Here is a 26,796-nt window from a genome sequence, read left to right as displayed (position 1 = left end):
CCCCGTTTCTCTTTCCTTCTCGTCCTGAACCCAAACCCTGCGAAGCAAACGCGTTACTCGATTTGGTCATTCTCCCTCCCCCTCAAAAGCATCATTCCTCTTTGGGCATTCGTCTTCACGTCCCCCAGACTCCTTCCTTTCCTCTCTTATACCATTCTTGTCATTCACACTTCTTCTTTTTCTCCATTCTAATCTCCCCCTAGTCTCATCATGGCCGACATCACTGCCGTCGGTGAGGAGAACCCTTCTCCTACTCAGGACGACCTGCAGCAGGCCGCCGGTAACGGCGCCGCTGACAACCGCGGCACCAAGCGCTCTCGCATGAGCGCCGACGACGACGACGATGATGATGACAAGCCCGGTCGCGAGCGCAGAAAGATTGAAATCAAATTCATTCAGGATAAGTCGCGTCGCCACATCACCTTCTCCAAGCGGAAGGCGGGTATCATGAAGAAGGTGCGTGCTGTCGCGTCTCTACAGCCTCATTTCTCCCCTTCGTTATCGCCGTCAATTCTGTCGCCAACTTCAGTCTTTTCTTGATGCGTCTTTTCTCCTCGTTGTCAAGCTTGTTTTACACGTTCTCTGCGTGGAACTATTGCCGTCGGACCGGTGCTGACGCCTCAATGCGGTCGCAAAACAGGCCTACGAACTCTCTGTTCTCACAGGTACTCAAGTACTCCTGCTGGTCGTTTCCGAGACCGGTCTTGTCTATACTTTCACCACCCCGAAGCTTCAACCGCTGGTGACCAAGGCTGAGGGCAAGAACCTCATTCAGGTGAGTGCTGTGCCACTGCTTTCTCTCGTTCACTTGAGTCGAACTTAACGCGACTGACTCTCCGTTTTTCTATCAGGCCTGTCTGAATGCACCTGACCCCACTACCAACGAGAATGGCGTTGATGCGCCCGAGGTGCCGGCTGAGACGCCAGAGGATGTTAGCCACAGCAATGTCAACCCCCAACAGTCGAATATTCCCCGTCCCGCCGGTATGCACCCCGGCTACATGACGAACGAACAACAGCAGCAGATGGCCTACTACCAGGGCCTTCAGCAGCAACAGCAGGCAGGAGGACAGTATCCTGGCATGCCTGTGGGTAACCGGATGCCCCCCCAGCACCAGCCCACGGCGTAAGCGGTGGCTATGTGTCTTCATGCCCCGCGTTTTCAAGCACCTGAGGGGCCCAGGCAGTTGTTCGCATCCTTGTCAACTCCAGCGCGTGCAGCTTTCTCCTCTACGGCCTTCCTTTGATACCCAACGATTTGTTTCCAGACATAATTCATACTATTAAAACCGGTCTACAGTGTTGTACCGCCGCGCAACGCAGAACGAAGAACCGAGATATTACCTTATAGTAATCTGTGTATAGCCTGACTCGTTGGTATTGCAGTTTACACACACACTTGAGTCGCTAGCCTCGGTGTTCGCAAGATGACTCGTGCTATTTGTCGTGTTTCACCGAAGACCCTCCCTATAAAAGCCAAAAATAGCCAATGGAAAAAAGGGAAGAACAAAAAAACAAGAAAAAAGAAAAAGGAAATTGAAGGCCAGGCTGCGCGACTGAATCTTGAAGGATGCAAGAGACTTTGATCTGGGCTCCCCAGGCTATTAATTGTTTTTCTTCGTTCCTCACATCTCCTAATCCTTTTCCTAGACGACGGTGAAAGTGGCGGTGTTTCTGGTGCTTTTACCCTACTCTTTTTTTGTTTCCTTTCTTTCTCTATTCTTACTGGCGAAGTGGTTATCTGTTTTGTCTTTCATAAATTGTTGTTTCCGTCTTGCGTTGACTAATTGACCTCCCTTGATTTCCACATGTGATTTATGCCCCCTTGCGCCAGGCTCGTCACTTGCGCTTTTCCCTCCCCCTTCGACAATGATCCTTGGCTTGCGGGCAAGTTTTGAATGACGGCTCCGGAAGCAAGAAGGGGGAGAGGGGGGCGTGAGTCACGAGACAAGTTGGACGCAGAAATGGGGGGTGTTATTTGATTGAGTAACTTGATATGATGTTGGATGGATAACCTTCATCGGGTAAGAAGTATGTCATGTATGGTATGGAGAAAACCGGAACTATTATTATTTGTCCTTCTGCTGCAACTCCTATGACCCTTTTCTCAATAGAGATAACTACATACCATACCAGTAGTCAGCAGCAAGTCGTAGATCATCACTCTGCCCCTCACCCACTGCACCTTATCTATGGGTACATAGTATATGCACATCGTCATCTACCAACCCAGTACTAGAGTAGATGGTATAAAAGCAGAGCTATCATCATCCCCTAACTATCTATTTTTAACCAGAAGAAACATCTTGATGGAACCAAGCTGACAGTAGGTAGTAGAATCTCCAAAAGACAAATAGTGAGTGAAATGAACTGATGAAATGGATGGAATGGATGGAATGATACAAATGGAAGTATGAATATAGTATGCCAGCTCATCTCATCCTGTAGGCAGATCTCGTGACCTGGTATATGTTTATCCCCCTCCTCCCTATCTATCTACCCACCTATCTATATCTATCTGGGTATCCCGTGACATGACGATCCGGTTCTGTATGATGTAAGGACTAGGTATGAGGAGAAGTAAAAGTTATGAATAATGCAGGAAAAGTAGTTTTGAGAAGAAGGAATGAATGAGATATAAATTTGTAGTTTGTCCTGGACTATGTATGTATTGTAATTCTTATTTATTTAGGAATAGGGTTGTTATGCTTCGTTTAGTTAGTTTCTAGGTAAGATATGGAGTGAAGTGAATAAGGAGCGATGCTATGTAATAAGCTAGGGGAATAGGTTTGTTAGTGTATGTGTATAATAGATGAATAATGTTGGTATGGAAGTTATTGTACATTGATTGAAAGGTTTCAAGAAGAGGGTTAGGTTATCATTGATGTGTATTTAATGTGTGGGTCTAGTGGATATGATCAAAAGAGTCTGGGGTGAAATTGGACTGTGATGAAATGGCGGTGCAGTAAGAGACGGAATGTAAATCTAATTTCATTCTGTACGTCCGTCGGGACTGGCTTCGAGGTCGGGGCCCGGACTGGATGAGCTCTGTCGTCTTCCTCGTTTGCTTCCGGTCCATTGGGTGAGGTATTGAAGACCGCTTCTCCAAGCTCCGCGGAGGGTGCTCCTCGGGCCTGCGAGGAGATTCGAGTACCCAGCTGGTAATTCTGCGTCGGTGAGGGATTCGCGGCGACGATGCCCTGATACGAGGTTGTCTGAGCGGTCGTCCTGAGTGCCGTAGCCGGTTGTGTAGGGTTGGGGCTTCGAAAGGAGGTTGCGGTTCTCTGGAGCAGGTGCTGATGTTCGCCGTTGCTTGCTGCGATGTCCCTGATGTGCGGCTTGGGAGGATCTGCGCGGGTTCCAGGTATTTTGGTTGACAGGAAGGGTGCTGGAGCGGCGAGGTCCACGCAGGAAACTGCTTCTCATTCTGCTTCTTGATTGCGCCGATGGTGGATCTCCAAATGTGCGACTGCGCTTGGAGGAACGCATCATGGCTGCGGCATAGTCAAAGTCGGAGTCATCCAACTCTGCCCAGATGGAAGCTGGATCGAGATCTGCCGTGGAGTCCTGTGGACTCAAGGAGGACTGAGGTAGAGGCAGACTGGGTGCTCTCTTGTGAATACTTCGCCGAGGGATTTGAGCACTGCGTAAGAGGGGCTCACGCTCCAAGTCCTCGTGGCCGTCTCTTCCCAGGCTAAGGGGCGAGGTTTCGTGCTCCTCGACAACAGCCATTCCAGGACCCAGGCCAGTCTGAGACGGTCCGACAACAGTCACAGCCGCATGGCTGTCTATTACCTCTAAGCGCCATGATAAGCAAAGGACGCCTCCAAGTAAGACAATTGTTCCAAGCGATATCAGCCCAGCATGGAAGCCTGCCAGCTGGGACATTTGTCGGAAGTATATTAATCCATCTATGATGGCGATAATGTTATAGATGCAGAAGACAAATGGGTATAAGACACTGGTGCTGCATAGCTTCAGGCCCCGATGTAGATAGAATAGCTGAGAGAGGGCAAGGCCGATCATGGCGAGAAGAATGACCCAAGACTGCCAGCGATCGAATTGATTGACGCGATCCACGACCGTCCGAACAAGGAGCTCCACGGCTGATTTGGCGAGCAGAAGAGAATGCGCCGATAGGATTCCGCTGATCATGCCATAGCATAGACCGCGGATCAGTCGGACACGTCCGTGGGAAATTTGCAAGTGCGGCCTATATGAACCGCGTGGGTTGGGGTATTTAGAACGAGATGGGGAAGCTAGGAATTTCAGCAGGCGGGAGCCGAGATAGATGACCAGCACCAATACGGCCGTCCCTGCCATCCAAAGTATAAAATTTCGACGCTGCAATAGCTCCAAAAGCTGATCGAGAGTATGCGCTGGCTCCCCGACGGCGCCAAACAAAGCTATCAGGAGCGCGCCGATGCAGACCAAGACTGTGCCGATGAAAGAGTATCTGGTGAAGGCTTCACCCAGGATCAAAGTAGCAAAGATGGTGTTGAAAACAAGCCCGGACTGGTATAACAGATATTAGCGGTGCCCAGAAATTCACTACCCGATCTAGGGATGTCACTGACTGCTTGAAGGGTTGAAAGCACCGGAAGCGGGAGAGTAGTTATCTGGATGGTGCTGCCGACGATGTTCGCAATGACGAACATCAGCATCCCCAACTACATGGAATCAGCAAGACCGGCTTATAGCGGAAGCATTGTATAGGGAGGAGCATGAACACACCTGCCATCTCCGACGTTTATAAGGCGGTCGACGTATATCGTACGGGTGTTTCTCGTCCTCGAGGATATGCGACTTGCGTTGGAGGGTCAGCCCGATGGCCTGAAGACTGGTCGAGATCAACCCGACAACCACCCCAACCTAGAAACGCTTTCCAGTTAGCACAGAAGCTCGATGCCAATGAGACGAGAACACCGGAGGGGAAGAACAAACCGCGACACTCCCCTGGGGCGATAGGTCACCAAGATTCCCCATCTCGGATATCCTCGTGCATTGGTCGCTGAGCCGGGGGACAAAGACCAGACACGCATTAGACAGGATACGATAGGACTAGTAAGACCGACTCCATTGTCCAAAGACGACGTAGAAACCAAAAGAGAAAAAAGAAGACTAGACCGAACCGAATGGCTGTGGGGAAGAAGCAGCAGCAGCAGTAAGTAGTAACTAGAGGGGGAAAGCGGGAGAGCAAGTGAGTTCCTGAGCGGCCGCCAAGTTGCGTTGCGAATCGATCAGCAGATCCGCCCAAGTGCAACGTTTCCCTCCGCTGCTCATTGTTGCTGCTGCTTGTTCTCCCTGTATTATCTCCCCCACCCCAGTCACTCACCCTCCCCTCTCTATACATTCCTGCCGGTCCAGGTGAGTAATAATAGTCCCCGACTTGTTCTATTTCCAATAATATACCGGTCGCGATTCATGACCGTTGACTATTTCCACCCCCTTGATCTGGCGCAGTAACAGGCTGACGTTGATTGACCGCCCCCCCAAGAAAGGCACCTCCGCATCGGGAAGCTCAACTGACGTTGTCTCTCTTCCATACCCCCCACATATCGATACCCCTTCGCTCTCCCCTCTACATCTTCCCGATCTATACAATTACTCTATCATCACCATGTCGCAAAGTCATGCGTTGTCCGATGACCAGGTATGTCGCCCGATCCTCGACCAGGGACCATGCATGTGCCCGCTCCCGAGCTGAGCTCATAATCGTTATCTCCAACCAGGTTGCGGGCGAGCTCCGCAAGATGACGGCCTTCATCCGGCAGGAAGCGCTGGAGAAGGCCCGTGAGATCCAGCTCAAAGCCGACGAAGAGTTCGCCATCGAGAAGTCCAAGCTCGTCCGTCAGGAGACTGCCGCCATCGACACTCAGTATGAGAAGAAGTTCAAGCAAGCTTCCATGTCCCAGCAGATCACTCGCTCTACTCTCGCCAACCGCACCCGTCTCCGTGTTCTCTCGTCTCGCCAGGAACTGCTTGATGATCTGTTCCAGCAGGCTCGTGATCAGATCTCCGGTATCGCAGCTAAGGATGCGGAGAAGTATGAGGCTGTGCTGAAGGGCTTGGTTCTCGAGGGCTTGTACGCTCTCAATGAAGACAAGGTGTCGATTCGGGCGCGGAAGCAGGATACCGACGCTGTCAAGAAGGCTATTGAAGAGGCCGTGAAGGAATTCAAGGAGACCGTCGGCAAGGAAACGTCTGCGGAGCTGGATGAGGAGGAGCCGCTGCCTGAGGGATCGTGAGTCCCCTTTCTCCTTTCCTCTTTCTTATCTTCCAACACTGCACCCTATATGATCTAACCTTGTGAACAACAGTGCTGGTGGTGTCGTCATCATTGGTGGCCAGGGCAAGATCGAAATCAACAACACGTTCGAAGAGCGGCTGCGCCTGCTCGAAATTGACGCCCTCCCCGCCGTCCGCGAGACGCTGTTCGGCAAGAACACCAACCGGAGGTTCTATGACTAGACCAATCATATGTGTCTCTTGCCAAGCGAATTTACAATACCTGAACCTGTTTCGTCGTTGCAGCCTGTATCTATGTACTCCGGTTCTTTTTTCAGGAGAGCACCATAGCCTTGTATAAAGTTCTTCATTTCTTCCTATCAGAAATTCAACAGAGTTCATCCCAGAACGTCGGTTCGCTTTGGATGTTTCGAACATTTCGCGGAGGAAAGATGGTACTACCGCATGATCCTAGTTTTCGCCGCAGGGGTAACATAGTAGATCCATGTATATATTGCTGCATAGCACAGAGTTGTTGAAGCCCGAGACTTTCGTGCATGTTTCACTATATCTATAGTATGACGAGCAACCCAATGTGGTTCAACTATATCGCGCAACAAATTCCCAACAATGATTCCCAGGACAATAGCGATAGGCTCCACAGGACTAATCAATAAGGTATCCCGAACAAAATAAGAACAAAACAAATGAACAACAATCAAGCCTGACGCCACATATCATCATCTGTCGACTCCAACCCTGAGTCTAGCCATCTACCACCCTCGACCTTTTGTTTTTATCATTGAAGATTTATAACAAGCACCCGGACCAGCCAGTGTGCACGCTATTGCCAACATCAAGGCGCTTGAATGCATGATGTAAAACGAACCATCGTTATAAAGAAAGATCGGCGTAATCCATTCTGCTTGAAGAGAGAGCATACTGTTAAAGACTACCATTAGAAGCAGGTGTTATATCTCGGCGGTGAACGACATCTTAGGATGTTGTATCATGTGGCCGCAATGGCAGCTCATCGTTGCCTTTCGGAGGCTTGAAGAATGATTTGAACACGCCTTTGTTCTCTCTTCGCTCCTCAGGAACCCCGAGGATCGACTTTCTGGGACGTGGCTTTGACCTGACGGAATATACGACTCGATAATGTAGAGCCTCGATGGCTTCCTTGGCCAACGTCCGTTTCAAGTGGGAGGCACCCGAGTCCTCAATGGAAGTGAAGATGATTTTGAGCCGATCAGAAAGAGCATCAACGTCAGCGTTGAATGCCCTCTCCGCTTCTTTATCTGGGAATTCCACTTTATACCGTCCAGAATCGATGGCAATGTTAAGAAGAATGGCGACAGCTCCAAGTTCTCCGTAATCGTACTCATGCTGCCCCTTCCCTTTGTACCACTTCACATCGAACCGCTGTTGATTGAGAATGCTGGTTATACGCTTCAAATTGATGAGCTTTTCGGGAGGCTCACTCAGTGGTGAAGCATCATTCATCAGAAAGGACACTGCGAGGCGGCACCGGATGAGTGCGAGCCAGTCTGAGGTTGGAAGTATATGCCTAATCAGGCGACTCTGTGACATCGCATCTTTGACAGTGTCGAATACAGTCGTGCAAACACGATGCACCTAGATGTGTTAGCGAGGTTTGGAAAACCTGACAGAAACTTGACTATACCATGTCATCGGCTGTATCGTCAGGGGCACTCTCTAGCATGGTGACGATGGTCCTCTCTAGTTCAGAACAGACCAGAAAATTGCTGGTCAATGAGACATCGAGAGTGAGACGGAACAGTAGATTCAGTGCGCGCTCTCGAGTATCTTCTGCAAGCCTAATACAGACATTAGCATCTAGGCGTATAACAAGATAATTTAACACTTACAGATCTGCAGCTCCACCGAGCAACTCAAGGACCGAGACCAGCATTCCCTCTCGTAGGGAGTTGTTCTTCACATTGTGTTCTGCACATGACCGTCAATGGATGCTTGTGACGAGGCTAATGCGAAGACGTACTGTTGATGTGCGCATCAGGAACAATCCTTTCAGTAGTCGCCAATGCTTGGGAGGTTGCTCCCAACTGTTGAAAAACTTGATCGATGTCGGCCGGTTTTATGAGAGACTTGACCCGCTCAGGGTTCGCATTCTAAGCAAGATCAGCATACTATGCCATGATTCATCCCAGCTTGTCATAGCCACTGACTTTGAAAGCTCTACAAAGCGCTTGCCTGATACTGTCTTGCGTCTCTGAAGGTACTGAGGGAAGGTAAGCGATGAGAATAGGCGGAGGAAAACTCATACGAACCAGCTTTGAAAATCCACGAGATAACCTCGTCCGGCAAATATGACCGCGATAGAGCAAAATCGATAATGCCTGAATGGAGTGCCCGCTCCCTTGAAAGCCTCTCTGTCCAACGAATCAGTAACGAGTCTACTATCAATAGCATGTACCGTACACTGACCTCGTAGTCGGAACATATAACCGTCTTTATCTATGCAGTCTTTGGGAAAGTCAACCGCTGGGGGTAATTCGCTTTTATAGTCAAAAAAGTGCCATGATTTGTCTAGGTCAAGAGCCTCTGTTCTTCGAACAGCATCTAGAAGCCGTCGTAGTCCCATTTCATCGTCTTGATCACCCAGAGCCGATGCGAGGGTATCCTCATTTAACTGTGTGGCCGGTAAATGTGTATTGTGTTTCACATCATCCTGCTTTCCGTTCTTTCGCAAATCTTCCTTCTCAAGAGCAGCTTTCAACTTTGCAATACCAGCCTCAGTTTCATTATCATCAACTGCCTGGACAACAAGCGAGTCTAGCGTATTGCTGTACTTTGGGACCTTAACTGGAACGCGAGACCGTTTCTCTGGCTTTGCGCTGTTCACGCTGCCGTTGCGCAAGGTCATTCCTGAATTAGACGTATCATTCTCTCTATCATCCTTGCTTACAAAACCAGGAGGCTTAACAAATCTCGCAAGAAGATCTTCTGGAGACTCGAACGAGCTTAATGAATCTGTATCCTCGCCATCGGAGCTGATAACAACCTCTTTCCCGTTCTTCATAACACGTTGAGATGAGTTGAAACTTGTTCCTGGGGATGGATCCTTAGCTGCAGATTCTGTGCTGAGGAAGCTGTGATGAGGCAAAGTTTCATTCTCGCCATCCTTTATGGACTGGGACAAAGACAGTTCCAGCTGGGCGTCTGGCTCCGCTGAAGAAGAAGAGGGGCCATTTGAATGGCGAGATTGCGGGGACGAGTGAGATGGCTGATCGAGATCATTGCCGCGGTCACTGGTCTGAGCGCCTGGGTTCACTGCTGCAAAAGCCGGACGATTAAAGAAACTGGTAATGCGTCGCATGCCGGACACTTTGGTGATGGGGATTTATTATAGCTGCAGAGTATGACCCGCATGCTTTGTTCGGTAGATCTCCGCACTTAGCCTCTGTTAGACACGCTGGGCGCGTGCCACAGTGCGCGTGGTCACATGACCATGAGTCAGCATTGTCTATTCATTTCCCAAAACGGCTACAGGAAATGGACTGGTATCGACTATTGATTTTGAATACCTGGGCAGTCAGTAGTGCTGCTGGTAGTAGTTTAGCCGATTTGCCAAAGACAGTTGTTCTCTGTCACTGCTAATTCGATCTATTTTTCTTCCAGATTGTGATGTACCGCGCCGATTCACCAGTGGTGCGTCAGCTTCTCCATGCGCCATGACCGTTAATGTAGGGGTAGTCCAATACTCCGATGATTATGCGTCCTTGATTCCATTCCATCGATCCTCGATCCTTTCTAGTGAACCGAACACTGTATTCTCGCGTGCCCTACATTACTTACTCTTTGCTCTGTGGAAGTCTCCCTGAAAGTCTGCTTAACTGTCGACCTCCTTGTGATTCTTGCTGTTTAGACCCCAAGCTAACTATGTTCACTACCTGCGACTCACTGGGGCCAAAAAGGGTACAGCTCTTTTACAAGGCTCTGCTGGCTTCCTAGTAGCCTTCGATAGTTACACGGCTGGCTCAACCTGCCAATAGTCTGTACATCACTACTCACAGCAGACAGAAAAGAATTTTTTTTTTCTTTCGCAGGATCGTATTTGGGCGCGGTCCAGGGGTGGAAAAGTGGTGCAGATCTATCTCTAAAGTACTTTGTAGTCCCCACACCGGTTCACGGTTGATCTGACCATCTGACGCCAATCTGTCATATCTCTGCTTTGGGGGCTGGGAGATGCCCACCAGAGTGAAGTACTCCGTACATGGCAGGGCTTGGATAGTTGGCCTCCTTGATTACTGAATTAGCCTTTTCCTTTCTCCCGGTTGTGCCATGCGGATGTGGATGCAGCTGCAGGCTGCGGCCGGTCTTGTTTGGAAGCCGCCGGGATCGAAATTGGCAAAGGGGTAGGTAAAATCGCCAAATGAAACATTTTGTAGGCATACATTTTCGAGATCCGCTTCTATATAAATGGAAAAATATGCTCAAAGCACAGTCATTTGTCGATGGGAATATTGCGGCCCCCCACGGCTAAGGGTAGAGACTGTAACGCGAAATCGCAAGTTCGTGAGGTATTTAAAAATTGGGAGAATCATGGTAAATTAGCCGAGCTTTGGGGGTACGTAACGGGACTGCCTACTCAGCCTCCCGCCCAGGGTGGACATCGAGATTTGTTTGTGGTAATGCAAATGGGCGTATAATTTTGGAACATAAAACTGAAGGACACATCTTTTAAATGTCCACCGCAATAAAAAGAAAATAAGCGTTTCATGCTCATATGGCTAAACATACCTCCACGCTCATTGTTAGATGACCGGTTATAGGATCTGGCTACTGAAACAGTCACAGAGTGATCTTCTTCTAGCCCCCATAAACAGTAAAGGTTAGTATGAACTACGCGCAATAGGTATGGGACCGCGCCAAACCGCATCAGGAAGACTGGTCTCCCCACTAACAGAAGCAGCCAAGACTGGAAAAGGAGTAGAATATGCATGAAGCATGACTGGGCAAAAGGGGAACGAGAATGTCAGGTACCCGTGCCTGGGGAACAATAGACTTGAATGTATTGGAGACGGATGCTTTTATATCCGGGATCCTGAAGCGCACTGGTGCTAGTAGACCCTGCACAGTCCATGTGCAATTCTACAATGCAAGACTAGGAGGACCGTTGGCTCAATATATGCAGTTAGCACGGATTTCTGTGGTACCTCCGAATCTCCGCGCTCCGTAGGTGGACCTATCCATGGATGCCATCAGCATGTGCCGTCCCGGACGGCTGTTAGCCTGTTTCAGGCTCCGTATCCCGACCCAGACTCCCAAGCGCCCCCAAGGTACGGAGTACGGGAGGAAGGGGAAGCCTACCATCTAACGCGACAGCTTCCGTTCCATGAAGGGTCGTTGAGTGGTCCGGCCTGAACATATCTATACGCTGTTGTCTTGCCTATCCATGCATGTTACATCCTGGCAGTCCAATTCCTCCCTTCGGGGAGTAATTAGAATGTCTCATCGCTGGGATGGCGGGAGATCAGCTTCAAGTTAAGGAGTGCGACTGGAGGTGCCATTACTTGCCATGACATCCGATTGGTGTGCAAGTGAAGAACTGAGTAGATGAAGAAGGGCAAACCGGAGACACGGTGTCTATAAATAATAAATCAAGACATCGTTCGCGCAGTTTGATGAAAGCCGACCAAATTCACGGAATTCCGATAATCCCGTCGAAGAGGGGCCTGGGATACACACAAAGTAGTAAGAAGACCAACGCCGAAAGGGCTCCATTCTGATCAGCGTCCTCGAATGTACCCATGCGCAGTCTAGGGCGAGGCTGGTAAACCCGGTCGGAGATTCCACACACCATGAAGTAGGCTGTAGTGGAAATCAGTACACAGTAGAGAATATTCAGATGACCATTGAGAAGAACAATCATGATAGGGAAAATGACCATTGTCTCCAGGCATCATAATTGGTACACAGGAGATTATAGTGGCGATTGTTGTTCTGTTGTTGTGCTCGATTGTACTCCATAGCAGGGGTGAGGCAGGTACCTGACGGGGGCCCGGCACAGGACTTACAGCATCCATAGGTAAACGGCAAAACCCCCCATAGGCCTAGTAATCACTTCATGGATCATATCCAGGAGTTGCTTAGTAGTTTCCATGTAGATGAAACATGAACCCAAAGTCCATCTGATTGGAGACCGACCCATCTGCCCGGTTACAATTGAAAATTTACAAAGTCGGGGAGGGCATGTTTACCATACGGAGCTGACAAACACTGGAAAGTTACGCCTTTTGGCACTCCCCGTATTGTGCCTGTATTACACAGCCGTCCGTCTGCTCCCCCCGGGGCCCTCCAGGAGGGATTGTCGGCTGGGCTGGCTCTCCAAGAAACTGACGCTGTCCTTAAGCCTCTTTCTTACTCTTGCCTCTGGAGGACCGGTTCCTTTTTTGCATGAGTTTCTTGGTTTCTTTCTTCTCGTTTGCTTTGCCCTCGACATTCTTTCGTTAATGGCACACGAATGCATAATCCTCAGTAACCCTCGATCTTTTCCCCCTCCGCTCGTTTCACCTTCCTGACTGCCTTGTGTTTGGGCGTCCCTTGGTGTTAATTTGACGCTTCATTCCTTCTCGTTCACATTTGACCTACTTAAGCGCCTATCAGCATAAATTGCGAACCTGCTTACCCACCAGTCCCTGTACATACGGCCTTCGATTTCCTACTGCACTCCAAACAAACCCGCGACGGAAATAACAAGTCGATCTCGCGAGCTGGCTGCGCTGCCGGAGTCCAGCTCGTCGCTGCGGATGCTATCCTTTCAACGGTTCAATCAGCACATCGCTCATTTTATGCCCTTGATAGGGCTGACAGTAGCCTAAATGGCTTCAATCGACTTGGGCGCAGAGTTCAATGACAGTGGTAACGACATCCGGGAGGTTAGCAGCAACGTTTCGAAACCGACAAAGCGCCAACGATGGGCAACACAACGCAGAGCCGGCGCAGGCGGCACCCGGAAGCGCGTCTCTATAGTGGATCGCTTGCATAAGAAGAACCTAGATGCGAAGGAGGAGATGCCGAAAACAAGTACAGCCAATTCCCCTACGTCGATGAAATCACCTACTTCTCAACAAACAACTACAAGCACGGAAAGCCCTACGGGGTCTAGCAACAGACGCATTTACTTCAATATCCCTATACCGGAGAGTGAAAGGGACGAAGACGGCCGTCCCATGGCAGCGTATCCTAGAAACAAGATCCGGACCGCAAAATATACTGCTTTGTCTTTCGTTCCGAAAAACATTTGGTTCCAGTTCCAGAACATTGCAAATATCTATTTCCTCTTCATCATTATTCTGAGTGTATGACCCTATCCTTGAGATATAGTGCAGAGTACCGGAAAAGCTCATTGAAAGCTCTAGTTTTTCTCGATCTTCGGCGTCTCTGATCCCGCCCTTAACACCGTGCCTCTTATCGTCATTGTTGTGCTTACCTCGATCAAAGATGCCATCGAAGACTTTCGGCGTACAGTTCTGGACAACGAACTGAACAACTCTCCCGTATACCGCTTAATAGACTGGACCAACGTGAATTCGACCGAGGATAATGTTTCTCTCTGGCGCCAGTTCAAAAAAGCGTGTACTAGGGCGACGGTCCAGACCTACAGGGCGATGAAGGGCCTTGTCCAGAAGAATAAGAACTCTCAGCAACAAGTCAAAGACAACCGGCGGTTGACATTTATGACGACCGTATCGCCAAGGGCTTCAATGTCTTCCCAGCAAGACGAGGACGACGCTATCCAGATGACTCCCGTTTCCACACCAGCACCAGAGGCACGCCCGGACTGGCCACTTCCAGTTGGCAATCATGACCAATATTTGCACCCCGACAAATTGGCTCGGGATAGCTTGGCTACTCCAACTCCTGCTGCTCATCCACCGAAAGGCGGCAGTATAGTGGATATGTCAAAGCAGACGCTGAATAATGCTCGTTTCAAGCGTGACTTTTGGAAAAATATCCAAGTTGGAGACTTTGTTCGTTTGTACAATGGGGATCAGATTCCCGCCGATGTTGTTCTGCTCTCGACTTCCGACCCGGATGGCGCGTGCTACGTGGAAACGAAGAGTTTGGATGGTGAAACGAACCTGAAGGTCAGGCAAGCTTTAAATTGTGGGCGTCAGGTTCGACATGCTAGAGATTGTGAAAAATGCGAGTTCGTGATTGATAGCGAGGCTCCTCATCCGAACCTGTATGCCTACAATGGTGCTTTGCGCTGGGAACAGCGCGATCCAACCTACCCAGACACCCCTCGAAAGGAGATGGTTGAGCCGATAACAATCAACAACGTGCTCCTCCGCGGTTGCTTCCTTCGCAATACAGAATGGGCCCTCGGAGTCGTTATCTTTACCGGAGAAGAAACCAAGGTCATGCTGAACTCCGGTGAAACTCCTTCCAAAAAGCCTCGGCTCGCCAAGGATCTTAATTGGAATGTCATATATAACTTCGTCATTCTATTCATCATGTGCCTTATCTGTGGCATTGGCAACGGGATCGCTTGGGGTGATCCTGATGCATCGCTTGACTACTTCGATTTTGGGTCATACGGAAGTACACCTGCTGTTACCGGTCTCATTACCTTCTGGGTCGCAGTCATCTTATTCCAAAACTTGGTGCCTATTTCGCTATATATTTCACTCGAAATTGTCCGAACCATTCAAGCTGTGTTTATTCACAGTGATGTGTTTATGTATTATGACAAGCTGGGAATGTCATGTGTACCCAAGTCTTGGAATATTTCCGATGACGTCGGTCAAATCGAATACATCTTCTCAGACAAGACTGGAACGCTGACTCAGAATGTCATGGATTTCAAAAAGTGTACCATCAATGGAGTTTCATATGGCGAAGCATTCACGGAAGCGCAGATTGGCATTGTTCGACGAGAAGGAGGCGACGCTGATGCTGTAGCCGCGAGAGCCCGCGAAAAGCTGGCTGCCGACACAGTCATGATGGTTGACATGCTTCGCAAAATGTATGACAACCCTTATATGCGTGAGGAAAACTTGACTTTCATAGCGCCAAGCTACGTGGCGGACTTGGGCGGCCAAGCTGGTGAGGAGCAACGGAAAGCAACAGAGCACTTCATGCTAGCCCTTGCGGTGTGCCATACTGTCATTACCGAGCATACTCCTGGAGATCCCCCGCAAATCGAGTTCCAAGCGCAATCCCCAGATGAGGCTGCTCTTGTCAGCACAGCAAGAGACTGTGGCTTTACTCTTCTTGGCCGATCAAACGATGATCTTATTGTCAACGTCCTCGGCGAGGAGAGGACATATACGGTTCTCAATACCTTGGAATTCAACTCAACGAGAAAACGAATGAGCGCAATCCTCCGCATGCCTGATGGTAGTATACGGCTCTTCTGTAAGGGTGCGGATAGTATCATCTATTCGCGTCTGGCCCCAGGCAAGCAGCAGGAGCTTCGAAAGACAACTGCAGAGCACTTGGAGATATTTGCAAACGAAGGTCTGCGAACTTTGTGTATCGCATATCGAGATCTCAGCGAAGATGAATACCGAGCGTGGAGCAAGGAACATGATTCGGCTGCTGCTGCGCTTACTGACCGCGAAGAGAAGCTCGAGCAGGTAGCAAGCGAGATAGAGCAAAACCTCATGCTTATAGGTGGTACAGCGATTGAGGACAGATTGCAAGATGGGGTTCCGGACACCATTTCGTTGCTAGCAGATGCAGGCATCAAGCTATGGGTTCTCACTGGCGACAAGGTCGAGACTGCGATCAACATTGGCTACTCATGCAACCTTCTCAGCAATGATATGGAGCTGATAGTGTTCAACGTTCCTGGAGATCAGCTAGAGCGCGCATCACAGGAACTGGACAACCAGCTGCAGCGATTCGGACTGATTGGTTCAGATGCAGAACTTCTTGCCGCTCGTCACGATCATAGGCCACCACCGCCAACACATGCCGTGGTCATTGACGGTGATACGCTCAAGTTGATGCTCGGCGATGAGCTGAAGCAGAGGTTTCTCCTACTATGCAAGCAGTGTAAATCAGTTTTATGCTGTCGCGTCAGTCCTGCTCAGAAGGCGGCTGTCGTGCGGCTGGTCAAGAATGGTCTCAACATTATGGCTCTTTCGATTGGTGATGGCGCCAATGATGTCGCCATGATTCAGGAGGCTGATATCGGTGTTGGTATACTTGGTGAAGAAGGTGGCCAGGCAGCCATGTCCTCTGACTACGCCATCGGCCAGTTTCGATTTTTGCAGCGCCTTGTTCTGGTCCATGGAAGGTATTCCTACCGACGTATGGCAGAAACAACTGCAAACTTTTTCTATAAGGTACAGTATCCTGCACTAAGCCCCCACCTACAGCGAGCTAACCCACTCCTAGAATCTGGTTTGGACGATTGCTCTGTTTTGGTACTCATTCTTCAATAATTTCGACGGCTCGTACCTTTTCGACTACACATACATTGTTCTAGTCAATGTCGCCTTCACGTCATTGCCCGTTATCCTGATGGGCATATTTGATCAAGATGTTGACGACAAGGTCTCATTAGCCGTCCCCCAGTTGTACATGAGAGGCATTGAGCAGAAGGAATGGTCACAACTCAAGTTCTGGTATGGCATGATCTGCTATTTAGTAAGACAATCACTAATGATAATAGGCTTTATATGCTCGATGGCTTTTATCAGTCCATCATTTGCTTCTTCATGCCCTATCTTTTGTACAGCCCGTCAACTTTTGTGCACTCTAATGGCAAGGACGTCAGTGACCGGACGCGAATGGGTGTCCTCGTGGGATCCAGTGCTGTTATTGCCAGCAACACCTACATCTTGATGAACTGCTACCGCTGGGATTGGTTAACGGTCTTAATTAATGTCGTCAGCTCCCTTCTTATCTTCCTTTGGACCGGCATCTACTCCTCATTGGAAGCATCAACAACCTTTTACAACGCAGGGGCCCAAGTGTACAGTGCCCTGTCATATTGGGTTGTGCTTTTGTTGACGGTCACGATATGCCTCCTGCCGCGCTTCACTGTTAAAGCGTTCCAAAAGGTTTTCTTCCCTCTCGACGTGGATATCATTCGTGAGCAGGTCTCTCAGGGTAAATTCAAGTTCCTGGACCAGTATGAAGGAACAGTTCCTCCGAGGGCGGCAGCGGCAGCAGCAGCAGCAGGATCTACCGCCTTTAGTGATGAGTCGTCGACATCTTCCGACTTCGTGAAGCCTATTCAACCCAGCTTGAAACAAGATCCCTTTTCGGATGAACAGCAGATATACTCTCCCTCCATCGTTCCCACTATTCACACTCACCGGCCACGCGGAAGCAACGGGACAAATTATGCGTCAAGCCTTGACACGACTCGACTTCCTCATCCACAGCCAGTTGATTATATTCATCAATCATCTGAACGAACACGACATTCATTCGAGAGAGTACAACATGGCTTCGGAGTGACTCACGATTATTCAGCAGGAGAGCTGACAAGAGAGTCATCTTTTGCTGGTGCCCAAGAACCGCATAGCCCTCTTCATGGTGCTCACGACCCTCCGTTCCACGCCATATAACCCCGTCTCTTATCTTGCAGCGTATATAGCTCGATATCTTCCGCGCCTCTCATTCTCAAACGCTCTTCTTTCAATGTTTCCCTTGACGAAAACCCTGTCTCCATTTCTGTCCATGCAATCAATCTGTTACCCATTTCTGTTTGACGAGCAAATTCCCATATTCCCCGATAGAAGGCGTTCGGTTCAGAATCGGTTGGAGGTCCGGCGCAAGTGTGTTTTTATCTCTTGTTATAACTTTTTTGCATTGCTTTCATCAGCGCCTGGGGTCACCCCCAGTTCTTTCGTTCTACCTCCACTAAAGGCCCTATGCATTGACAAGAGGCCTGAAAGTCTTCACACAAACCCTTTCCTTCTAATTCCTGTACAAAGCTTTTCTACCAAATGCGCATTCACTCAACGAACCTTTCTCCTTTATTCCTTCTGTTCAATCGATTTCAAGCATCTCCGCATATGTTTCTCTTGAATTGGTACTAGTACTTCGGGGCCGGCACGTGGAAACGAATCATATGCGGGGTGGAGGTTATGGGACTTATGTATTCTACTGAAGAGCTCAATGAGTACTGCTGATGCGGGTATCACTTCCGTAAGACTCCGTTGTATCCACCTTGAATTTGGTAAATATGTGTAGATTCACCACCACTCCTGGAACTGGTCTGTACCTTCCCATTTGGGTAAAGAAGCGGAAGGCGAATCTTGCCTCGAGGCGCGTCAAGGCGCGTAAAGTGGCTGACCACCCGGCTTCACCGCCTTTGATATCCTCCAATCACGACGACTGCAAGTACCGCGCCGGTTTACTCCGTCCTTCATTCACTTCTCCAAATCGACTTTCTCTCTTTGCGAATCTGATTCCCTTTCCTCGCTTCTTCTTTTTCCCTAGCTGACTCGGGGGGTGCAATTCTTGACTCACGGCGTGGACCAGATTTGACCTTTCATTCCGGTGATTACCATCACCTCCAGCTCTATACACACTTCATCGCCGGTTTGTGCTGAGCACATTCCAACTCTCTAATTCCCCCTCAGGTGCTCAGTTGCAACGGGTAGCCATGATTATATAGTAGGCTACAGTGGGATGCTTCTTTCTTTACCTTGTCGCTAGAGAAAGCTCGATCTCGGCCTGTTTCTGGAGGAATGCGCTGTTTCCCTGACATAGTCCAAACACCGAAGACACAGCCATGGAATTCATGGATATTATTGGGTGGGTATAGACCTCATATTAGTATTGCTTTCTACTGACGCGTAACAACTCTTTTCAACAGAGAGCTACAATCGCTCCCCGATAGTATTCATATTCTCTGCCCCCGAAAACACGACGACGACCATGCGCGATACGATGATGTGAACCAAGTGGATGAAACTGGGAAGTCTGTTGCGGATTTGGTGTCGGAGGCCAACAGCCGCAAGGAGAAGTTCTTGTCATGCATGAGGATATTGGCGTATAATCAAGAGGGGGTGGAGGAAGTACAGACGTGGATATGGAGAAAATTGGACGACTCACTTGAGAAGTGCGACCTCTGCATCAAGCAATACTATACGGGAAAGATATGGCTCATGGAACATCTCAAGGAAAGTTATGATGATGAGGATATTGACAAGTTTTCTCGATTGCTTGACGAATGGGACATCAAGCGTATTACAAGAAATCTCACAACGGCAACAGCAAAGCTTAAAGAAGTCCCGCCCCAAGAGATCGGGCTCCATGTGCTGGATCGAGCTTCTCTACTCTCAATATTTGAGACTTTGAGTTGTGACGCTATGCTCCGTAATGACAGCCTTCTGCAGGAGTACTTTGATGTACCGTTCAAGTTAATACAGACGAAACGCAGTCTGAAAGTGTCTGACTACATCCCCGCCGTCACTCGATTTCTTTTTGACCCCAACCAAAACCGCAGCTTCTGGGCCATCCATTCTTGGATGCGTTACGCCCGTCCCCCGACGACAATGGAATTCGACTGGGCAGTCAAAGAAGGGCTTCTTGATGCGCTAAGGACGGCTTCCCAGCAGCCGACGCAGTTAGCTGTAATCCAACGGCTGTGGCGTGGTATGCAGCTTGTCGTAAGAAGATTGGACAAGGACCAGATTACCCATCATTTACGGGCGCTGGAAATTGATCCCTGTCGCCTCTCCGTGGACCACCTTGGTATCCAATCTCCTGGATTACGCTTCCTCCTGAACACCATACAGATATTCCTGGAAAAGGCACCGGGTGATTTCTGGGATGCAATGCAAACAATATCGCCTCAGGCTTTAATTGAGCTGGTCTTCTATAACCCTCAGTTGGATGCTTTCTTGATGCAAGCTACTGAGGGTGAGCCGTACGAGAAATCTGCAATGAAGGACATGTTGTCATGGATTAGTCCATTCATGTCGTCACTGAAAGGTGCTCATCAACCTTCGGCCTGCAGATCCCTTGTCTACCAGCTTCTCGACCGATTGCAAGATGTGCGATTCCCGAATCTCGCCCGGTACCATTGTTTTCATACTGGACTAGCGATATTGCTCCATACACTTCGCAGTTTCACCGACCATGAGTCGTCAAGGGGATCTGTGGAGCGTATTGTGTTGTCAGAGACCCTGGGCGTCGTAAGCGCCAACATTGAAACCATCCTGAAGCCTCCTCAGTTTGCGGTTGAGCAGGGTCGTCAGCGAGAAATAGCCTCTCTCTGTATGGATGTCATTCGCAACACGCTTGCTCTCGAGTGCCAATCGCTCAAGAGTGATTATGAAGTCATCCTCCGACATAATACACTTCAACATGGCGTGAGTACATATTCCGCCACGATATGGGATGCAGTCGTCAAACATTTGCATGAGGATAATCTGGCCCTGTCAACGTCCGCATTGCTTGGGATTTTGCCGCTGGTCGGTCTCGAGAAGTTTCCCACGAAAGGAGAATCTAGCCCGGAGAAGACACATTTCAATGTTATCTATGGGCATCTCACTCATCTCTCCTGCCAAATCATAGAGCGCCTTGCAGACTTCAGGCCCGAGCATCTTGATGAACTTTTCAAGAGTCAAGATACTAGTAGTGCTCTGATTTCTGCTCTTTTCGCGGCGGATTTGAACACTTACCAGGCTGCTGTGGATCTCATCAAGAATGTTAGCGGTCAGTCTGCTCGGCGGGATGCAATTTCCCATCTTCTGCAATCCTTCTTCATCACGACCATGTATGGGCTGAGTTGGTCTTTCCGACGGATCTCGAACATGAAGACCTTTGCCTCTGCCCCGAGGATGTTACACACGGGGACGGACATTGTTGATATCCTCTGCGATAGTCAAACTGGCATGCTCAGAACACGGAAGCTCGCTGACCGCAGGGAAGTATTGTCACTGCAGAAACTCTGGGAGTATCTCTGGCAAGCTTTGACAACAATTTTCGACGAGACGGAGACATGGCACTTAAGAGGAAACGACAAGGCTGTGATGTTAGAGTTTTGTCGAGATACCATCCAATTTGCAGATCTTCTTTTCGGGCAGTATGGTGTCTTCTTGAGCGCTGTCGTGGACGCAGATCCAAATCAAGAGAATTCTGCTCGTGAGAACTTCCTCAAGTCTGCAACCACAACGATGAGTGCAATGGTCAAATGGCTTCGACTGAAAGATGAATACTTAGCGACAACCTTGGTTGGGCTTGTGTCTAAGATTCTGCGACGCTTAGGGGAACTAAGCGTGACCACCGTGAAACAGGATGCATTGAGCTTTATCGAGGGCGTGGCAGTAAATGGTTCCATTAAGACTATATTGACACTGCGCGAAAAGGCGGAGCTTGTACGAGCTCTTGAAGCCTACTACAAGAAGCCTGTTGTTACTGCTTCCACCGCCAGCCTCAAGAAGCAGAGCACAATCACGGCTTTCGCTAAACCAGCCGAGCTTTCAGCCACCCCAAGCCCGTCTAGGTCCGCTGACGACTATGATGATAACGTCCCAGATGATGTCTTGCTTCAGCTGTCGAGGTCTGTCGAGCTTAATAAGGAAAGGGTAGCTACAGAAGCCAAGAAAAAGGCAGAAAGAGCTGCCAAGGCCCTTCCAGCAATCCCCAAACCATCCCCAGCGCCATTAAGACCGGCCGTGACTGTCCAAGCGTTCCGTGAGAAGCGTGAAAGAGAACGAGAAGCCAAGAAGAAGCGTGATATGGCTGAGCTAGCGCGCCTAAAGAAGGGCCTTCCCGCGCTAGGTGTGGCTGAGCAAACCGCTGAACAGGGCTCTGGGCTTGCTGGAATTGGAGTCAAGGGCAAGGACCACACCCCTGCTGAGAGTATGATGGTCTCATCTGGATCGGAATCGGAATCAGAAAGCGAAGATGAGATTGATAAAGAGCTTTTTGGGGCCAAAGCCAGGAAGCCTGATGCGGTTAAGGCATACGAGGAAAGCAAGCGGATGTCATTGAAGCAACAAGGGCCAGTCAAGAAGATCAAACAAGTGCGGTCTGCAAAAGATATGCGTGCACGACTCGCCCCCGATCTCTCCTCTTTGCACCGCACAATACTTGCCTGGGACTTCTTCGCGAATGGCGATCTTCCGCCAAACTCCGGACGTACGGACTACAGCCTAGTTTCTAACGCTTTCAGAGACCCTGTTGAGTATCAAAGAACATTCGAGCCGCTCCTTATACTGGAGGCATGGCAAGGATTCCAGTCCTCAAAGGAAGAGGGTACATTTAAGCCTTTTGAAGTGAAAGTTGCCACGCGGTTGTCTGTGGATTCGTTCGTCGAAGTCAGTACGGCTATACCAGCTATGGAGGCCAAGGACTTTGGGCTTGGTGAAGCCGACATTGTCCTGCTGTCGAAAGCAAGCTCACCGACCGGCGATTCATCGGCTCCTCATTGCTTAGCCAGGGTCTCTGGTATCAACAGAAAGAAGGGAATGGTCGAGATTTCCTATAGAGTCAACCCCGGTAATCCTTTCATCAATTCTCTTGGTCCGGGAGCCATAATCTGGGGCGCAAAGATTACGTCCCTAACCCCACTGGAACGTGAATATGGTGCACTCATGGCTTTGCAGTATTATGACCTCTGTGAAGAGATTGTAAGAGCGAAGCCGTCACCGATCCTGAATTACTCGGATGCCAGTCTGAAGCCCATTGCAGAGAATTATACAGTCAATTCTGCACAAGCCAAAGCAATCAAGTCTGCGCTTGATAATGATGCTTTCACTCTAATTCAGGGACCCCCAGGATCTGGAAAGACCAAGACAATTGTGGCACTCGTGGGTGCCTTATTGAGTAATGTCCTTGGTAACCAAGGTGTTGCTATTTCACGGCCCATGGGAAATGCCAAGCCCGCTGGTGGAAGGACGACTACATCGAAGAAGCTCTTGGTTTGCGCTCCCAGTAATGCCGCTGTTGACGAGTTGGTCATGAGATTCAAGGAGGGAGTGAAGACTATACATGGTCGTCAGGAGAAGCTCTCTGTTATCCGCTTAGGAAGAAGCGATGCTATCAACACCAATGTACTTGACGTCACCCTAGATGAATTGGTCAACGCTAGGTTAAACCAGACAGCACGCAAAGATCCAGGGGAGCGAGATCTACAGAAAATCTACATGGAGCACAAAGCTGCAGATACCGCTTTCAAGGAGACTCGGGCTCGGATGGATCAGTGCCGAGCACAAGGGTTGCCCGTTCCCGCGGAGTTGGAGCGAGAATTTGACCTGCTAAAGAAGAAAAAGACACAACTGAGTCAGGAGATCGATAGCGCCAGAGATAAGAACCACTCGGCAGCCCGAGACGCTGAACTAAATAGGCGACGCATCCAGCAGGAGATCATCGATGGCGCTCATGTTATATGTGCGACGCTGAGCGGAAGTGGCCACGAAATGTTCCAAAACCTCAGCATCGAATTCGAAACCGTTGTTATTGATGAAGCGGCACAGTCGATTGAATTGAGTGCGTTGATTCCGTTGAAGTACGGTTGTTCTAAATGTATTCTCGTCGGTGATCCCAAGCAATTACCGCCAACTGTCTTGTCAAAGGTCGCTTCGAAGTTCCAATACGAGCAAAGTCTGTTCGTCAGGATGCAAGCCAACCACCCGAAGGATGTGCACTTGCTGGATATCCAATACCGTATGCATCCAGAAATTAGTGCTTTCCCTAGTTCTGCGTTCTACGATGGCCGACTACAAGATGGCCCTAATATGGCTCAACTTCGCGTTCGGCCTTGGCATCAAAGTGAACTTCTCAGCCCTTACCGATTTTTCGACGTGCAAGGCCTTCACCAGAGTGCTGCAAAGGGACACTCGTTGATCAACATAGCAGAACTTAGGGTGGCTATGCAGCTGTATGAACGCTTGGTGACAGATTTCCGTGCCTTCAATTTCGATCGGAAGATCGGTATCATTACGCCATATAAGGGCCAACTGAGAGAACTCAAGACACAGTTCGCTGCCAGATATGGCAACGAGATCTTCAACAAAATCGACTTCAACACAACGGATGCTTTCCAGGGTAGAGAAAGCGAAGTTATTATCTTTTCTTGTGTGCGAGCCTCCAATAAAGGCATAGGTTTCTTGGCCGACATCCGTCGTATGAACGTCGGTCTCACACGTGCCAAGTCGTCTCTTTGGGTTCTGGGAAATTCCCAGGCGCTTGTCCAAGGCGAGTTTTGGAACGGTTTAATTAAAGACGCACGCCGAAGGAACTTATATACGGATGGTGATGTACTCAAGATCCTCCAGCGGCCACAGTTCACTGGGTATCAGAACGTCGACATGCTGGATGCACAGACTGAGGCTTCGGTGGTGCAGTCGAGGGCTGCATCGGCTGCACCTGTCTCACGACCTTCGTCAGCATCTGCGCGTAACTCCCCATCAGTGTCTGTTTCTGAACAAGAAACTCCTCCGGTGCCTCCCGATGGCCCGTCTGGAGGCGGAAATGGCCTGGATGAGACCCGCACGTGCGGATATTGTGGAAGTTTCGCTCACATGACACATAACTGCGACAATATTGACGCAAAAGAGGCAACCAGGGGTACCTGCCACAGATGTGGGGAAACTGGGCACACACGCTTCCATTGTACTGCTCCGCGATGTGTGGAATGCGGACAGTTTGGACATGTCTCACGCGAGTGCCGATCCACTAAGACTCTACCGAAACATGAGAGATCCAAAATTGCGCGGGAGGAGTCCTATCACGTACAGAACCAGAAGCAAAGAACGGAGCGCCAACGACAAAGGCAACTCGGAGGCCATGATCCCAAGGTGCCTGTTGTCCAAGCTACGCCGAGTGATGATAACAGTGGCCCAGCAAAGAGGAAACGTAACGACTCGCCACCGACAAATGCTTCGAAGGCCTCGCGGCCGCGGACTGATAAAGCAAATGCTCCTCCACCCGAGGCTCCCAAGGGTCCGCGACGTGGCAAGATTGATGCTAACATACCATCCAATACAGAGGTAAGAGTAACCTGTACACTTGCTTGCGATAACAACTAACCACTTCTGTAGGGATTGGTAAGACCATCTCGGGATGGCCCAGCGTATGGTCCTCTTGACAAAGGCAAAGCTATCAACGGTCCTCAACCAGGAGCGGGCCCCGCCAACGTATGCTTGGTCTCCATATGAGCATATGACACACTGTTTGCTAATTTGATTTTGCCTGTAGGCACCCCCACGTTCTGGACCACCAAGACCCGGGAATGGCGCTCGACCTCCCCCGATGCGGAAAAAGAAGGAAGCCGATCCATTCATTAGGCCAAAGCGGAGATAGATAATGCGATGCCTCATGGCAGTTTGGCATATTCATCCTCGCTATATTTTCTTTTCTCTTCTCTTCTCTTCTCTTCTTTACTTTTTCTTTTGGGAGACCTATCACACACTCCATGGGACTAATGACCGACAGTATGACATGTTGGTCCTTTACTTGCATGCATATGAGCGAGCATGGCGGGTTTTCAGTGTCTTTTCCCCATTCTGTTTGATTCTGTATATGCATTCGGCCCGTCTTGCTTGGATGTCGCGCTTCAATCATGTACACTTTTCCATGTTTTTCTTTTTCCTACTTAGGGATAAGGTATGAAGGCTCGTGAGCATATGAAATTCTGGAATATCTCGAAGAAGGCCAGAGTTTCAGTGGCGTTTTTGTTTTGACATGGGGTTTGTCGAATTTCTGTTCTACTTTGTCTTATTTTCCTTCTGCAGAGGACAAGCGATGGCGGGAACAGGCTGACAGAGTGTGCTTGTCCAAACATACCCTTAGACGTGAATGGCCCCCGGCTTTGGCATTTTCATTTCTGCTTCTTACCCCCTTTCAGGATAGATGAGGTCGATGTTGACGTTGGTCTTTGGCGGGAGGCCTATGCCCAGTGATGGGCATGGACTATTTGCTTGTCAAGGGTAGGAGCACGTATCAATGTGAGCTGACAGGCAACAGTTGCAGGTGCCCTTGACGACGATCAGGCTGATCGGAGAAAACCCGACCATCATCCTTCTGCTCCTATATTGTCATCTTCGGGATAGCCATCTTGCATGGCTGTGGGTAGAAGATTGTGGAACATGGATTGGAATTTAATCCGATGCCCTGTCTTCAGGGGGGTTCTTGTTCTCTCCCTCGGACCAGCACCAAGGCACCCTAGGGCGATGACGACGGATCACTCGTAAGCCGACTGGACCGATGGAGCCTTCGGTTGCGATTGCAACTCTGAATCTTTCCCTATCTTGTAGACATTTACGACGGGTCCGAAGAGATCCCCGGGGACGCGGCACGCACCTGGGGACCAGTCGCATATTCAGCTGTCTGTCCGTAGATCAATTCTGTCAACTCGTCTGTCAGAGCCGAGCTTGGACGGGATGAGAAGGACCGGGGTCGTGTGAGTTGTCTAGCAGGTGGGCCATCATCAAGATCGGCTCTCGCCTGGCGAGATGAACCGACATGCAGCTCTCTAAGAACTGTAGCTTACCGTGTAGCCATCTCCCGCCATCCTCCACTACTACTACCCCTACGACTAGACCTAGTAGAGTAAGTAGGACATGATGGGAGAGTAGTGTCCAGAGTGGACGCAGATGCAAC

General features: G+C 49.6%; 6 protein-coding genes across 6 annotated transcripts; 4 read left to right on the top strand and 2 right to left on the bottom strand.

Moving 5' to 3' along the window:
• Positions 1-210: 210 nt before the first annotated feature.
• AtWU_01392 (MADS-box domain-containing protein) lies at positions 211-1,130 on the top strand (the record flags this gene model as incomplete). The annotated part of the gene is made up of 3 exons (XM_035496506.1): positions 211-456; positions 641-775; positions 852-1,130. 3 exons carry the CDS (start codon positions 211-213, stop codon positions 1,128-1,130), a joined length of 660 nt encoding a protein of 219 aa, XP_035352399.1.
• Positions 1,131-2,991: 1,861 nt separating this feature from the next.
• AtWU_01391 (DUF803 domain protein) lies at positions 2,992-4,986 on the bottom strand (the record flags this gene model as incomplete). The annotated part of the gene is made up of 4 exons (XM_035496505.1): positions 2,992-4,515; positions 4,578-4,670; positions 4,735-4,872; positions 4,945-4,986. 4 exons carry the CDS (start codon positions 4,984-4,986, stop codon positions 2,992-2,994), a joined length of 1,797 nt encoding a protein of 598 aa, XP_035352398.1.
• Positions 4,987-5,620: 634 nt separating this feature from the next.
• AtWU_01390 (H(+)-transporting V1 sector ATPase subunit E) lies at positions 5,621-6,471 on the top strand (the record flags this gene model as incomplete). Its single annotated transcript, XM_035496504.1, has 3 exons — positions 5,621-5,653; positions 5,733-6,244; positions 6,321-6,471. The coding sequence occupies 3 exons, from the start codon at positions 5,621-5,623 to the stop codon at positions 6,469-6,471; spliced, it is 696 nt and encodes a 231-aa protein (XP_035352397.1).
• Positions 6,472-7,224: 753 nt separating this feature from the next.
• AtWU_01389 (uncharacterized protein) lies at positions 7,225-9,586 on the bottom strand (the record flags this gene model as incomplete). Its single annotated transcript, XM_035496503.1, has 7 exons — positions 7,225-7,863; positions 7,913-8,066; positions 8,118-8,196; positions 8,249-8,378; positions 8,436-8,488; positions 8,538-8,639; positions 8,695-9,586. The coding sequence occupies 7 exons, from the start codon at positions 9,584-9,586 to the stop codon at positions 7,225-7,227; spliced, it is 2,049 nt and encodes a 682-aa protein (XP_035352396.1).
• Positions 9,587-13,091: 3,505 nt separating this feature from the next.
• Positions 13,092-17,801, top strand: AtWU_01388 (phospholipid-translocating P-type ATPase domain-containing protein; the record flags this gene model as incomplete). Its single annotated transcript, XM_035496502.1, has 4 exons — positions 13,092-13,571; positions 13,632-16,568; positions 16,621-16,850; positions 16,898-17,801. The coding sequence occupies 4 exons, from the start codon at positions 13,092-13,094 to the stop codon at positions 17,799-17,801; spliced, it is 4,551 nt and encodes a 1,516-aa protein (XP_035352395.1).
• Positions 17,802-18,973: 1,172 nt separating this feature from the next.
• On the top strand, positions 18,974-25,497 carry AtWU_01387 (putative tRNA-splicing endonuclease; the record flags this gene model as incomplete). The annotated part of the gene is made up of 4 exons (XM_035496501.1): positions 18,974-18,996; positions 19,058-25,184; positions 25,236-25,331; positions 25,393-25,497. 4 exons carry the CDS (start codon positions 18,974-18,976, stop codon positions 25,495-25,497), a joined length of 6,351 nt encoding a protein of 2,116 aa, XP_035352394.1.
• Between the last annotated feature and the right edge of the window lie 1,299 nt (positions 25,498-26,796).

Source organism: Aspergillus tubingensis (genome assembly GCF_013340325.1).
Source record: "Aspergillus tubingensis WU-2223L DNA, scaffold_3, whole genome shotgun sequence".
NCBI lineage: Eukaryota > Fungi > Ascomycota > Eurotiomycetes > Eurotiales > Aspergillaceae > Aspergillus > Aspergillus tubingensis.
Note: the sequence above shows the minus strand (reverse complement) of the source record. Positions and strands in the feature narration are given on the sequence as shown.